This window comes from Solea senegalensis, linkage group LG18 (assembly GCF_019176455.1).
Source record: "Solea senegalensis isolate Sse05_10M linkage group LG18, IFAPA_SoseM_1, whole genome shotgun sequence".
Taxonomy (NCBI): domain Eukaryota; kingdom Metazoa; phylum Chordata; class Actinopteri; order Pleuronectiformes; family Soleidae; genus Solea; species Solea senegalensis.
This window is the reverse complement of record NC_058041.1, coordinates 18,566,261-18,581,273: the sequence shown is the minus strand read 5'-3', so window position 1 is coordinate 18,581,273 and position 15,013 is coordinate 18,566,261. Positions and strand designations below refer to the sequence as shown.

At 42.3% G+C, this 15,013-nt stretch overlaps 1 protein-coding gene across 1 annotated transcript in view; it reads left to right on the top strand.

Moving 5' to 3' along the window:
• Positions 1 to 14,573, top strand: part of rnf213b (ring finger protein 213b) — a 38,940-nt gene extending 24,367 nt beyond the window's left edge. Inside the window, 22 exon segments of the mRNA XM_044013643.1 lie at positions 779 to 890; positions 980 to 1,184; positions 1,711 to 1,901; positions 2,494 to 2,613; positions 2,746 to 2,847; positions 4,413 to 4,655; positions 4,744 to 4,828; positions 4,910 to 4,944; positions 5,042 to 5,145; positions 5,646 to 5,790; positions 5,881 to 6,049; positions 6,979 to 7,073; positions 7,157 to 7,405; positions 7,909 to 8,038; positions 8,145 to 8,228; positions 9,482 to 9,665; positions 9,785 to 9,986; positions 10,079 to 10,156; positions 10,247 to 10,444; positions 10,769 to 10,858; positions 11,591 to 11,778; positions 14,125 to 14,573. Coding sequence (XP_043869578.1) covers positions 779 to 890; positions 980 to 1,184; positions 1,711 to 1,901; positions 2,494 to 2,613; positions 2,746 to 2,847; positions 4,413 to 4,655; positions 4,744 to 4,828; positions 4,910 to 4,944; positions 5,042 to 5,145; positions 5,646 to 5,790; positions 5,881 to 6,049; positions 6,979 to 7,073; positions 7,157 to 7,405; positions 7,909 to 8,038; positions 8,145 to 8,228; positions 9,482 to 9,665; positions 9,785 to 9,986; positions 10,079 to 10,156; positions 10,247 to 10,444; positions 10,769 to 10,858; positions 11,591 to 11,778; positions 14,125 to 14,263 — 3,148 coding nt within the window. The 3' untranslated portion in view covers positions 14,264 to 14,573.
• The last annotated feature ends 440 nt before the right edge of the window (positions 14,574 to 15,013 follow it).

The following is a 15,013-nucleotide window of genomic DNA, read 5'->3' as shown; positions in this document are numbered from 1 at the left end:
CTCCTCTGCTTCATTTCCTTCATCTTAAGGCAATTTTAAATCAGGTTTTTTTCACTTTACATTTTCGAACACATCTAAAATTTATTTTAATAAACAAACATGATGCCAAATTCAAAATGGCCGAGGTTATGGTCCCTGTAGACTGAAACATCAGCTTTGTCCACAATGGTTTCCAGAGTTTGGGGGCGCAACATAACCATATTGCACCACGTTTTTTTTTTAACATATTTTCCTTATTTTATAAAGTTAAGGAGGGACAGAGAGAGACTCACAAGTCACACACACACACTCATTATAAAATCTGAATACGTCCAAGAAATATACAAAACATAAACTGCGATTGTTTAAAAAAACTTAAAAGTTATCAACATTTTTGACTTAGGTGAGAGAAGTCTGAAGTCTCGTGACCTGTTTAAAGATCCAACCACGTCTTTGTGTTAAATTATGACGACACTGTGACGCTCCAAAGTGGGCTGGTTTCCCGTTCATGTTTATGTGGAAATTATTCACAGTTTTTCTTAATTTTTGTCACCATGGTTACTCGAAACGCTTAGAAAAGTCGTAGCACACCATTCCCGATCAAACCGCACATTTTGATATATGTGTGGGTTTTTTTTCTCAAAACTGCACAACTTTTGGGCGGAAGGCGAATATCAGGAAGATTAAACGCGTAGGATTAAGAGATGCACCATCATCATCATCATCATCATCATAACACTGCACTTCCTGCTGTAGGTAAAGAGAGAATGTGTTAGATTAACTGTGGTACATATGTCAGTTTTGACCAGGCAAAAACTCACATTGAGACCTACATGAAGAACCTGGAGGAGAACCTTCTGGACCGTGAAGACCTCACTGAGCTCTACCTGCTGTTTGTCAACTGTCTCCAGGTGTTTCCTCCGCCGTCCACGCTCACGTTAGCTCACTCTAAATCTGTTTGACCCTCACTTCCTAATGCGTCGACGTTCATCCCTCGCAGGATTCCCTGCTGTGTTCGAGAGCGAGAGACGTGAATGACAGCGGGGAACAACGGAGGCGAGGAGATACGCAGTTCTTGAGCCGGATCGCCAGGAAACGGGCTCCAGACCGACGGGAGGAACCGGCTGAGTTCCTGCTCAGTGTAGCCAGACTGAGAATCTGCATGAACACAGCGGCTCGCATCCTGGACAAAGTCTCCACCGGAGGCGAGTAAAAAAGCTGAGACTGATGACACAGTCAGCACTGTCCTCGGAGGACACGTGGCTGCCAGCGGAGACACAAGGAAACACTGTTATCTCACTGTCATCACACAGACTTTTCCCACAGGAAGTAAACCACTCACTCTCCCACACCAAAGTCCATAGAGAAAATCAGTGATTTTAGCTTGCTGCTGGTCCTCTGCTGCCTTGTGTGGTCAGTTGTGGTCACTTGTGTCTGAACACAGTTCAAACTCATAAAACTGTACATCAGAACTTAGTGATGGAGGCAGCAGTGGATCAACAACTCCTATGAGGAGAGTGAGTGGTTTACAAACTTCACTTTCCTGTTGGAAAAGTCTGAGTAACAGTGAGATTAAGACTTGATCATGTGACGTAGACATCGCAGACTTAAACTGACGTTGATTTCACAAACTGTGTCTTAAATCAGTTTTTACACACAACTGTCACTTTAAACTGGGAGTTAAACAAACAGAAGGCTGTAACTGCAGGTTTGTTTGCGTGTGATTGGCAGGTAGAAGTGAGGAGGCGGAGTCTGAGTTCCTGCTGCAGGTGAAGGCGGTGTGTGAGTATTGTGCTAACGACTGGCACAGGGTTTACCTGCTGCGAGCTCTGCACAGACTCTCGGGTCTGGACTGCATTCTGTCTCTGATGAACAGCCCGGCGTGGAAGTGGCTTTTCCCCGCGGAGCTCATCCGCCTTCAGGTGAATAACCAGAAATAAGCCAGCCACCAGGGGGCGACTCTGCCGTTCTTCATCGGAATTTGACCCATTTTCCTCTGTTTAGCATAGATGTCATTTCCCTGGTAATCCAGGGGGTGGCAGTGTGGTGTCATGAATGGTCTATGGAATACTATTCTGAAAATAATGTTTAATTGCTGTTTATGTGAAGGGACATTTTTGGACTTAAGGTGCCGAGAGTGATCTCTTCACTTTTCTCTTGATTTCTAACGTCATTTTCCTGACGAGTTAATGATCTCAGCTCTTCTATAATGAAACATTTGTAAATGATCTTCACATTTAGAGGAAAATAGACGACACGTGACACATTGTTGTCATTTTTTCAGCTTCTTAAATGTGAATATTTTCTGGTTTCTTTGCTCCACATAACAAAATCTTTTTAATTTCAAATAAACAGGTGGATTTTTGTCCATCTAATGGTGAGACTGCAGATTACAGCTTACACAGAGTAATTGTTTTTATAAATGCAGTCACTGATAGTTGATAAATCCTGTGTTAAAAGCAGCTGCTTCCTGTAAAATGAAGATCTTGTTGTTTTTTGTTTTCCTCGTCACAGACGAGGACTCTGACTGTGGACCAGTTCCTCTGCTGTGGCCTCAAGTACCGCACAGTCAGAGACGCCGTGACCCAGGTTCTGCTGGAGGACAGGTCGGACACCTTCAGGACAGAACTGCAGGTCAGAGGTCACAGAAAGGTTGCTGCTTCACTAGGGATGTTAAAAATAAAACCCACATTATTGTGAAACATTATGTATTGATGTATTTTTTTATGATTGCCATCATTGATCGTTTTATTCTCTCGCGTGTAGACGCTCAAGTCTTCTCAGATCGGCCTCGTGGCTCTGGCTCTGTTCCGAAACATCACCTGCCTCTACAAGTCACCTGATGTCAGGACACGCCCCTCCACACAGGTGAGTGCCTGTGATGTCGCGAAAAACAACGTAAAACATCGCTGATCACCACAGTTCTTGTTCTTCTTTATATTTTTTATTATTTGTATTGAATGGAGTTTTGTGTTTTTTCTAATATTTGTACATTTTGACATAAATTGTAACCTATCAAACGAATTATAATAATTAGAGCTTAAAACCATCCATGGTTTGATGTTTTCATTCTGAGGTCCTAATGTTGTTATTTTTTTACGTTCTTACGTTTCTTACGTGTGTGTATGTATGTATGTGTATATATTTATACACATATGTACGTATATGTGTATATATATACATATATGTGTATATATGTATGTATATATGTGTGTGTATATATATACATACATATACGTATGTATATATGTACGTATATGTGTATATATATACATATGTGTATGTATGTATATATGTATGTGTGTATATATATATATATATATATATATATATATATATATATATATATATATATTAGAGCTGGGCATAGATTAATTTTTTTAATCTAGATTAATCTCACTGCAATCTTGGAGTTAATCTAGATTAATCTAGATTAAAATGGCTCATTTGAATTCTTCTTCTGCTAAGTGCTAAGTATCAGAGTAAGATTGCTAGTAGTAGTAGGCAACTATCAGCAACTAATCAGCAAAACGTTGATAACGTTAGCTAAAGCTATACCGCGTGAAGTTAGTTTCAGGGTGGATATTCATTCAGACAGTTGTCGGACGCGACGGTTGGATATCCAACCTGAAACCATTTTCACCGTGGTAAATTACATAGACCGTTATAAAACAAAAAATGACAATAAATTACATAACGTAACGTTACCTACATCCGCGCTCAGCCAGGTCAGAGCCTTCTGGGCCAGGTATACATCCGCGCTAACATATCAAAGTGAAATTCATAGCTTGCTCACTATGTGGACCCAGGTCCCAGACCCAACTTTGAGAATAGATTAACGGCGATAATTTTCTTATCGCGCGATAAGAGTCTCGCGTTAACGCAGCACGTTAACGCCGTTAACGGCCCAGCACTAATATATATATATATAAACACATACATATATGTATATATGTATGTGTATATGTATATGTACTGCATACATACATATATATGTATATCCTGTAAAGTGTGACTCTAATTTTAACAGTGCTATGTGTGGATGTTGGAGCTTTTAATTTCCCAGAGGGAACCTCCCAAAGGGATTAATAAAGTCGTCTGTCTGCCTGTCTGAATTTGACCCATTTTCCTCTGTTTAGCGTGGATGTCATTTCCCTGGTAATCCAGAGGGTGAAAGTGTTGTATCATGAATGGTCAATGGAATACTATTCTGAAAATAACCGATGTTTAGTTGCTGTTTATGTGCATGGGACATTTTTGCACTTAAGGTGCAGAGAGTGCAGTTATTTTTAAAAAGCGTTGTTTTTTTAACAGGTTTATCTTATTATCATGTAGTATAAGTAAAATATTACACTTTTTTTATTTTTTTAATGTTGAAATTTGTGTCATTGTGTTTGAAAAAAACATGTTTTAAAGGTGTAATGTTTTATTAGGAGACGATGAGGCTGGAGCAGCTCCTCACAGACCTTGGCTCCGCAGAGTTCAGGAGGTTCTGCTCGTCGCTGCTGGTGAATCAGATCGGTGGCGCGGGCTCGTGTCTCCACGTGAGCGAGAATCTGCCGCCGCAGAGACTGACTGTCCTGGAGCTGCTGGTGCACCTGGACTCGGTTCTGCTCAGTGGGAATCTGTTACTGGCTCCTCTCCATCAGATCGCCTCGCAGCCTCAGAACGTCACGGTGAGAATTCAGTGCCGCCTGCAGCTCTGCTGTGTGTTGACATGCTTTTAGTTTGTTAAACCAAATCAAAAATACATCTTCCTCCCAGAATTCATTTCTGCCGACGATGCCTGACGACCACAACACTGAGGCCCTGCGGTGGCTGAGCAGAGAGAAGAGACTCCGCACATACAGTGAGTCATGGTGACGTGTTACCTTGTTTTAATTCCATGTTTGTCATATTCTGTATCTCATGTCTCTCCTGTCATTTCCAGCCTGTGCTAATGGACACGTTTGCTTTGTGGGAGAGGTATGAAGCCGTCTTTGCTTTTTGTCGGGAAACACTGAGAATGAAATCATGTGTAGATACACATGACTTACATCTGCTGTGGTGTGTTTTCTGACAGTGTGGTCGACCGGTGGTTGTGTCCAGATGTGTGGACTGTGGACTTCCTGTCGGTGGAGAAAAACACGCGTCCGTCGATGGATTTACTGAACAAACACATATGAGGTAAAACCCTGTTTCCTCAGCAGCACTGTTCAAATGTGAAGAAGGACACGAGCGCAGCGTTGACCGAAGCTCATTCAATCTACGTCACATGTTCATGTCTTTATCTCACTGTGAGACAGACTGAAGTTCTCTCACACCAAACCCCATAAAGAAAATCAGTCATTTTAACATCACACACACAGGAGCTGCTGGTCCTCTGCTGCCTCGTGTGGTCACACAAATAAGAAATTAGAACTCAGTGATGGAGGCAGCAGTGTGTGTGTGTGTGTGTGATGTTAAAATGAGTGTTTTACTAACTTCAGTTTCTTGTTGGAAAAGTTTGTCTCACAGTGAGATAAAGACGTGAACGTGTCCTTAAAGATATCGTAGACTTAAACTGACGTGGATTTTATTGACTCTTTTGTGAAGTGTCAGTGTTTTGTCGGGGCGCGAGTCTCTGTGTTCGTAGCCCACACGGTTACACGGTCAAAAACCTGAACTATCTCTTTAACCTGCGTCAGGGATCAGACTCGTGCTGGACACGTGTTAGGAGGCGCAGGTCGTAGGTCAGACGCTCCGGAGCGACAGATGACCTCGGCTCAGTCCTGTGTCCTGCGGCTGCTCACACACCTCGCCATGCTTCAGGGCGCCGTCACCGATCAGAGGGTAAGACTTCGCCGTCGATCTGATCACATGACCTGACACATCGCCGCTGACACGTGTGTGTGTGTGTGTGTGTGTGTGTGTGTGTTGCAGGGAGTTAAAGACATGATCCACTCCGACAAACCGACCGATGTTTTCAGCTTCCTGTGGGAACACCTGGAGAAGGACATGAACGTGCTGGGACAGACTCTGAACCAGAACTTGGACAACACGGCCATTACAGTCCATATGGTTCTGAGTGTCTGCACAGAGTTCACTGAAGGTCAAACTGAGCCTCCATCACTGATGCTCCTCCTCCTCCTCCTCTTCTTTTCTTAATAACTTCCCTCATGAATACACGTGACATCCATGGTCACGTCCAGCAAAGTAAATTTAAGGAAAATCTTTCATTGAAAGAACTAAAACAAGGACAGGATGTGTCCAAAAAATAATTAAAGTTCGGGATATTTTGAGTGCGGTTAGATGAGACTAAGCTGAAAAACGAGTCTCACATCATAAAATCTACGTCAGATAAAGTCTACGATATCTTTAAGAACATGTCCACGTCTTTATCTCACTGTTAGACAGACTTTTCCACCAGGAAACTGAAGTTTGTGAACCACTCACTCTCCCACACCAAACCCCAGAGAGAAAACCAGTGATTTTAACATCACACACACACACTGCTGCCTCCATCACTAAGTTCTAATGTCTTATTTTGTGAATTCAGCATTTGAAATATTTCATTTAGACTTAACGCAGTGACACAAAGTGACCACACGAGGCAGCAGTAGACCATCAGCTCCTGTGTCCCTGTGAGCTAAAATGACTGATTTTCTCTGTGGGCTTTGGTGTGGGAGAGTGAGTGGTTTACAAACTTCAGTTTCCTGGTGGAAAACTCTGTCCCACAGTGAGATAAAGACGTGAACGTGTTCTTAAAGACATCGTCGACTTAAACTGAGGGTGGAGACGTTAAGTGTTACTTAATCTTCAGCACACACACACACACACACACACACACACACACTTATGCTTCATCACGATCACAAATCATGCACATTTATATTCACGTTACTGACTTTCACTTTTTTATTCCGGTGGAAAATTTAAAAGATGGTAAATGAAATCCACATTATTAATGCTTGTATATTAGAAGAGCCTTTCTCTTCTTCGTCATGTGAAATAAAAATAAATGTCTGAATGTTGACACAGGAACCCGCAGAGCGAGACCGGATCTGTCTTCCAGACAGGGACGGCAGCAGTGGGAGAAGCTCGTCTGCGACTCTGCCATCGACCCCGTGCTTCAAGTAAGAAAACCTCCCTCTGTGTTTTGTTGTTATGAATAATTATTGTCGTGTGACTGTCGTGAAAACTCGACTTCTTCCACCAGGACTTGCAGAAGCTTGTGTGTGAAGCTCGGGACAGAATCGGCGCAGATGTGGGACTGGCTCACAGCCCGCTGATGACCCTCCTGTACAAGGACCCCGGGAACATGTTGTCTCTGCCGTCCAACTGCCCGACTAGTTGCTCCTCCTTCTGGACTCCTCCTGAGATCATGACGGTGGAGAGGTTCTCTCAGTTGGTGGGAGAAGCACAGGGACGCAGCTCGTTACCGCTGCTTGTCTTGTTCCTCAAGAAGGTGCTGATCTTCAGTGAAGTCTGTACACCGCTCACTCTCCCACACCAAAGCCCAGAGAGAAAATCAGTGATTTTAGCTGGCGGGGACACAGGAGCTGCTGCTCTACTGCTGCCTCGTGTGGTCACTTTGTGTCACTGAGGTCAATCTGAACAAAGGGTTTTAAATGCCGAATTGACAGAATCACACATGTAAAGTTAGTGATGGAGGCAGCAGTGGATCAACAACTCCTGTGTGTGTGTGATGTTAAAATCACTGGTTTTCTCTATGGGGTTTGGTGTGGGAGAGTGAGTGGTTTACGAACTTCAGTTTCCGGTTGGAAAAGTCTGTGTAACAGTGAGATAAAGACGTGAATTATGTTCTTAAAGATGTTGTAGACTTAAACTGAGGTAGATTTTAGTAGCTGAGTCTTTTGTTCAGTTTTGTTAACACACCACACCTAAGCCCATAGAGAAAATCAGCGGTAAATTCTCTAAAATAAACAGGATTGTGTGTTTGTGTCACAGATTAACTGTGTGCGACAGTTACGTCATCTCCCTGAACTGGCCGCTCTGCAGTCGGACCTGCTGAGGGCGTTTCCTGTGACGCCGTCTCACTCTCAGAGCATCGCTCACATGTTACAGCAGATACCAGCAGGTACGTCCACACGTGATCCTCACTCTTTATTGTAGTGTTGTGTGTTTACACTGTGACTCAACACAAATACACTTTATATTTGATGAGATGAGTCTCTGCTCTTCAGGTCATCAGAAGAAGCTGCTGCTGGACAGAGTGCAGAGGTTCCTCACAGTGTGGAACAGCCTCAGAGCCGAGGTTTCGAACAACTGTGAGTACTGTGCGTCGCTGCTGCGTTCATCTGTGCATGTGACAAGTCCAACTACCAGTTCACAGCAGGTTTTAAATAAAGAATAATGTTATAGTAAGTGTTTGGTAATAGTTCTATTCTAAAGTCTGTGTTTTTATACTAAGAGATACTAAGTCATAATTTTGAGATTCTAAGTCCTAATTATGGGATGCTAAGTAATTATTATGGGATGCTAAGTCCTTATTATGGGATACTAAGTCATTATTATGGGATGCTAAGTCCTTATTATGGGATGCTAAGTCATTATTATGGGATGCATAGTCCTTATTATGGGAAACTAAGTCATTATTATGGGATACTAAGTCATTATTATGGGATACCAAGTCATTATTATGGGATGCTAAGTCATTATGGGATGCTAAGTCATTATTATGGGATGCGATGCGATGCTAAGTCCTTATTATGGGATGCTAAGTCATTATTATGGGATGCATGATGCTAAATCATTATTATGGGATGTTAAGTCATTATTATGGGATGCTAAATCATAATTATGGGATGCTAAGTCATAATTATGGGATGCAAGCTAAGTCATTATTATGGGATGCTAAGTCATAATTATGGGATGCAATGCTAAGTCATTATTATGGGATACTAAGTCATAATTATGGGATGCTAAGTCATTATTATGGGATGATGCTAAGTCATTATTATGGGATACTAAGTCATTATGGGATGCTAAGTCATTATTATGGGATGCTAAATCATAATTATGGGATGCTAAGTCATAATTATGGGATGAGCTAAGTCATTATTATGGGATGCTAAGTCATAAATATGGGATTCTAAGTCATAATTATGGGATGCGATGCTAAGTCATTATTATGGGATACTAAGTCATAATTTTGGGATGCTAAGTCATTATTATGGGATGCATGCTAAGTCATTATTATGGGATACTAAGTCATAATTATGGGATGCTAAGTCATTATTATGGGATGCTAAATTGGGATGCTAAGTCATAATGGGATAGCTAAGTCATTATTATGGGATGCTAAGTCATAAATATGGGATTCTAAGTCATAATTATGGGATGCGATGCTAAGTCATTATTATGGGATACTAAGTCATAATTTTGGGATGCTAAGTCATTATTATGGGATGCGATGCTAAGTCATTATTATGGGATACTAAGTCATAATTATGGGATGCTAAGTCATTATTATGGGATGCTACGTCACTCCGTCCTGTTTCATGTATTCAAACTGTTACAGCAGCAGATTTGGGTGTGGATGTAAAGTTGTGTGAGATGGAGATCACGACAGAGAGCTCCGGAGAATTTCTGACACTGTCCCGACATGGACCGGGGTCGTGTCTCCGGACGCTAGTGGACTTCCTGTCGGAGACTCACAACAGTCTGGTGAGAGAGACCCGGAGAGTGAGCCACCAAGAGGACAGGTCAGTTTTTTTATGTGACGTGAGACGTTCAGGCTCCAAGTAAGATCTTGGGTGATTTGGACCTCCAGGGACCTGAAGCTTGTGACAAGTCCTAACCGTTCCCTCTTGTGTTTCCTCAGGGAATTCAGTGTTTCACTGGAGAGTGTGTCAGAGACACAGCTGACCCTCTGCAACCCAGAGAGGGAGCTGCTCCCTTTGGTTTTAGCTCACTGTCACTACACCTTGAAGAAAGGCCAGGAGATGGACAACAGCTACGATCTGCAGGGAATTCAGACTCAGCTGGTCCGCTGCTTCCTGGCCGGGAAACCACTCATCAAGACGGTAACATAATAAAATAATGATGGAAGTGTTTGTAGATGTCGGGTGACAACAGTCTGCTCACCAGCTTTGTCCACTCTGATGCAAAAAACCAGGACAACTCGAGGTACCTCAACAGACACCTGCAGGATTTCTCCGTGGTTCTGTCTGAAGTCCGAGAGAAGATCCAGCAGGTAGAACCACTCATTGAACGCTTCAGCACGTTACGCGAACAAACCTGAAGAATGTGCGACGACTCTCGAAATTCCCTCTCTGTGCTCTAGGTGCCACTGAAGGGTTCGCTGTGCGGCGCCATGAGAACAGTTCTGCGCTCGTATACGGACGTCTGCGACGCCGTGTTCATGCTGGAGATCGGCCTTCGCTTCCTCGGCAAGACGGGTGGCGACCCTCGGAGTCAGCTGTTGTCCTTTCTCACCGACTCGCTGCAGATGCGCTCACAGATTTCCAGCACCGTAGCCAAGGTAGGAACAACCTGGACCAGAGGGCCTTCAACCTTCTCCAGCCAACCTTCTAATCAGTTTTTAATTATCGGCATAGGCTGATTATTGTTTTTTTAAATAGGCTAATTATTACAAATTTAGTGGCAGCCCATAGCTAAGTGGAAAGAGAACTCAGCTTGTGCCTGAATGTTTGCCGGCCAGTCCAGTCCCCACCAGGTCTGTGTTGGGGAGCCGCTGAGCCAGCCAGGTCCCAAGCCCGTTGTGAAAAATGGGCTAAAATGGGCCACAGAAAAAGATGATACTGATGGACCGTCACGCAATAATGTGGACTCTGTCTTTTTCTAGGGTTTTGCAGAGATCAAACTGGAACACTGTATTTTCACCTGGCAGCTCCTGACGAGCTGGAAATCTGAACTAATGCTGAACAGAAAACAGGTGAGTATCACACACACACACACGTACAGTGATAATCTCACAGATCAGATTATTTCAGGTAAACAACTTTGTCAAACTTTCATTTTATGAATATTGACGTCAGGGGCCCCAAAGCAAAAATAGAATTTGGGGCTGTTTATCAGTGCCAATAATAAAGTTTTTCAATAAGAGCTTAGTATGTTATAAAGAGGCTAAAATGTTAGCTTTATTAGCAATAAAACATTTCTTTAGAATTATATAATGGAATTTTTTATTGCCCCTAGATTCAAAAGTCTAATTTAGTAAAAAACAAAAATACAAAATTATACTTTTGCTGGTACTTTTGTTTTTTACTTCCTTTTTTAAACAAATGTGTTCAATTGTACCGTTACAAAATATTTGTATTGTAAAATTGCGAACACTTAGAAATTGTGAGGTTCTGGAGTTCTCTTTACACAATTATCCCAATAACAAATAATTCACCACAACCCACTAATTGTTTAATTTGTTGCTATGTGCGAAGAAATCGTGATTATATCGTCTTTCCTGCGAACGACGATTTTCCTTTTCCTTTCCTTTTCCTTCCTAACCTACAACAGTACAACCAAGAAATTGGAAAAATTGCGTTGTTGATTGTTTTTTTTCTACGATGTTGCATCTTCACCGTGAACAAATTTATTCACATGAACATTTTTACCATGAACGTTATTATAGTTTTAGTTCTTCAATATATTTTTTTTGTTCTCGTTTCAGGATCCATTTCAGAAACTGCCCTCAAAGTTCCAGCAGAAGATGTCGGAGGACGATCGGCGGGAGCTGAAGGTTTTTCTCGCCGTCACAGACGTGGAGACGTTTACGCTGGAGCTTCATGAGATTCTGCTGCTGAAGACGAGCGACGCTGCGGCCAATGGCGATTACCACGGTTACCACGCTCACTGGGAGTAAGAAAACTTTCATCACAACAACTCATTCACGGTTTTTTCACAGAAAAGGAAATGGACCAGAAAGTTATGAATTTTCCCAGAGATTCTCGTTGTTTGATCAGTGTAGACGCGTTATAGACGTGAAGGTTGTTGATCATGTAGACGCGTTATAGACGTGAAGGTTGTTGATCATGTAGACGCGTTATAGACGTGAAGGTTGTTGATCATATAGACTTATAGCGGAAGGTTGTTGATCATGTAGACGCTATAGACGGAAGGTTGTTGATCATAGACGCCGCTATAGACGGAAGGTTGATCAGACGATCATATAGACGAAGCGGAAGGTTGTTGATCATATAGACGAGAGCGTTGTTGATAGACGGAAGGTTGCTGATCATATAGACGCTATAGACGGAAGGTTGTTGATCATATAGACGAGTTATAGCGTGAAGGTTGACGCCGCTATAGACGGAAGGTTGTTGATCGTAGACGTTATAGACGCGGAAGGTTGTTGATCATAGACGCGTTATGAAGGTTGTTGATCATAGAAGGTGAAGGTTGTTGATCATATAGACGAGTTATAGACGGAAGGTTGATCATATAGACGGAAATGCCGCTATAGACGCGGAAGGTTGTTGATCAGCTATAGACGGAAGGTTGCTGCGTATAGACGACGTGAAGGTTGTTGATCATATAGACGAAGTTAGACGTGAAGGTTGTTGATCATATAGACGAGTTATAGACGGAAGGTTGTTGATCAGACGCCGCTATAGACGGAAGGTTGTTGATCATATAGAGCTATAGACGGAAGGTTGTTGATCATGTAGACGCTATAGACGGAAGGTTGTTGATCATATAGATATAGACGCGGAAGGTTGTTGATTATATAGACGGAAGGTTGTTGATCATATGTTATAGACGCAGTTGATCAGTGACCGGAAGGTTGTTGATCATATGAGAGGCGACGGAAGGTTGTTGATCAGTGTAGACGCCGTATAGACGTGAAGGTTGTTGATCATTATAGACGGAAGGTTGTTGATCATAGACGGAAGGTTTGTATAGATCGGTAGTTAATCGCGTAGACGCTATAGACGGAAGGTTGTTAGACGGAAGGTTGTTGATCATATAGACGCGTATAGACGTGAAGGTTGGAGAGGTATAAGGTTGTTGATCATATAGACGCCGCTATAGACGCGGAAGGTATGGAAGTTATAACGTGAAGGTTGTGATATAGACGGAAGGTTGTTGATCAGTGTTATAGACGCGGAAGGTTGTTGATCATGTATAGACGGAAGGTTGTTGATCATGATCGCCGCTATAGACGCGGAAGGTTGTTGATCCGTAGACGCCGCTATAGACGGAAGGTTGTTGAGACGCTATAGACGCGGAAGGTTGCTGATCATATAGACGCTTATAGACGCGGAAGATCAGTAGGTTGTTGATCATAGACTATAGACGGAAGGTTGTTGATCATGTAGAATAGACTTTATGTTGATCATATAGACGACGCGGAAGGTTGTTGATCAGTTGTTGAGCGTAGACGCGGAAGGTTGTTGATCATATAGACTAGACGGAAGGTTGCTGGATCATAGGTAGGCGTTAGCGTGAAGGTTGTTGATCATATAGACGAAGTTATAGACGAAGGTTGGATTGTTGATCATAGTATGATCATGTTGATCATATACGCGTGATAGGCGGAAGGTTGTTGATCATATAGACGCTGCTATAGACGGAAGGTTGTTGATCATAAAGACGAAGTTATAGACGGAAGGTTGTTGATCATATGAAGGTTGTTGGATCATATCCTGGATTATTGAGTTGTCGTATGCGGAAGGTTGATCATATAGGGAAGGTTGTTGATCATAGAAGTTGTAGAGTTCTGATATAGAAGATATAGCGTTATTGAAGGATTGTTGATAGATAGACGTAGAGTGAAGGTTGTTGGATAGACGGAAGGTTGCTGATCATCGGAATGTATTTAAGCGTGACGGAAGGTTGTGATCATGATGAATGTAGAGACGATGCTATAGACGGAAGGTTGTATGTCGGAAGGTTGTTGATCTGTAGTTAAGACGTGAAGGTTGTTGATCATGTAGACGAGTTATAGACGTGAAGGTTGTTGATCATGTAGACGAGTTATAGACGTGAAGGTTGTTGATCATTGACTGCAGTTTTTCTGGTGTTCATTTGTCTGTTAATATTTGTCAGAGCTGAAGTTTCATATATAACAGAAGTGTTAACCATCAAACAGGAGCTTTCTCAAATCTCCAACACGTCTGAAATGAATCATAAATGAATATGTTCCCCTCATGTCAGAGGTCACAGGTCAGAGGTCACAGCAGCTCTCTCTCTGTTGTTTTTCAGCATCTGCTCCACCTTGGAGTTCCACATGGAGAAGAAGAACCTTCCACCTCAGCTTGGGCTGAACTCGTTTCCTGAGAACATCACACTGGGACAGGCAGTGGACGTGTGGAGGACAGCGGTGGACTTTAAAAGACGATAGAATGTCTTCTGCAAAGTCATCGACCGCTCAGTCTATGACAAACAGTTTGAGTGTTTGTGTGATTTCAGCCACTCATGTTCTGGATTCTTCACTCCTTTACCGTCTTATAGACATCACCATCTCACATAAACGTCACAAAATTCATCCTGATCTGAGAAGATGTCGCAGAGATTTCGGATCAATCCTGTTTTAAATTTAAAATGGTCACCAAAATCAGATCTGGATGAAACTTGACAGGATGGTAGAGGGTGTGATCGTGCATTACATTACATGTCATTTAGCGAAGGGAATTGAGTACAACCCGCCAGGGGTGGAGTTGAACTTGGGACCATGAAGTCTTTTGCACACAGGGTGCCGGTCTTAACCACTGAGCCACCCCGCGTTTCGTCAAAGTCTGATGAGGTTTGACAGAGATGTTTGAGTTTGATTTTATTGTTCTGCCCATTAAAAAGATCTTTTTTTGATTTTTGAAAATTTGATTGACAGTTGTCGCTCGATTTTTACAGTTGAACAGGAGCATGCTATAAATAAACTGCAGACAGGAAGTGAATTAAAACCTGTGCAAAGACTTTACAGGTCAAATTTTAGAACCAAATAAATGCTGGATATTTATTATTCATTCATTCATTTTCTGTTTATGTCGGAACTGGGAGTGAAACGAGTTCACCACCGCGTCCCAGTTGAAAATAATAAAATATTCTTATGACTTATTCTTTGGTTAAAACTGTCGTACGTAAATTAAATGTAAAC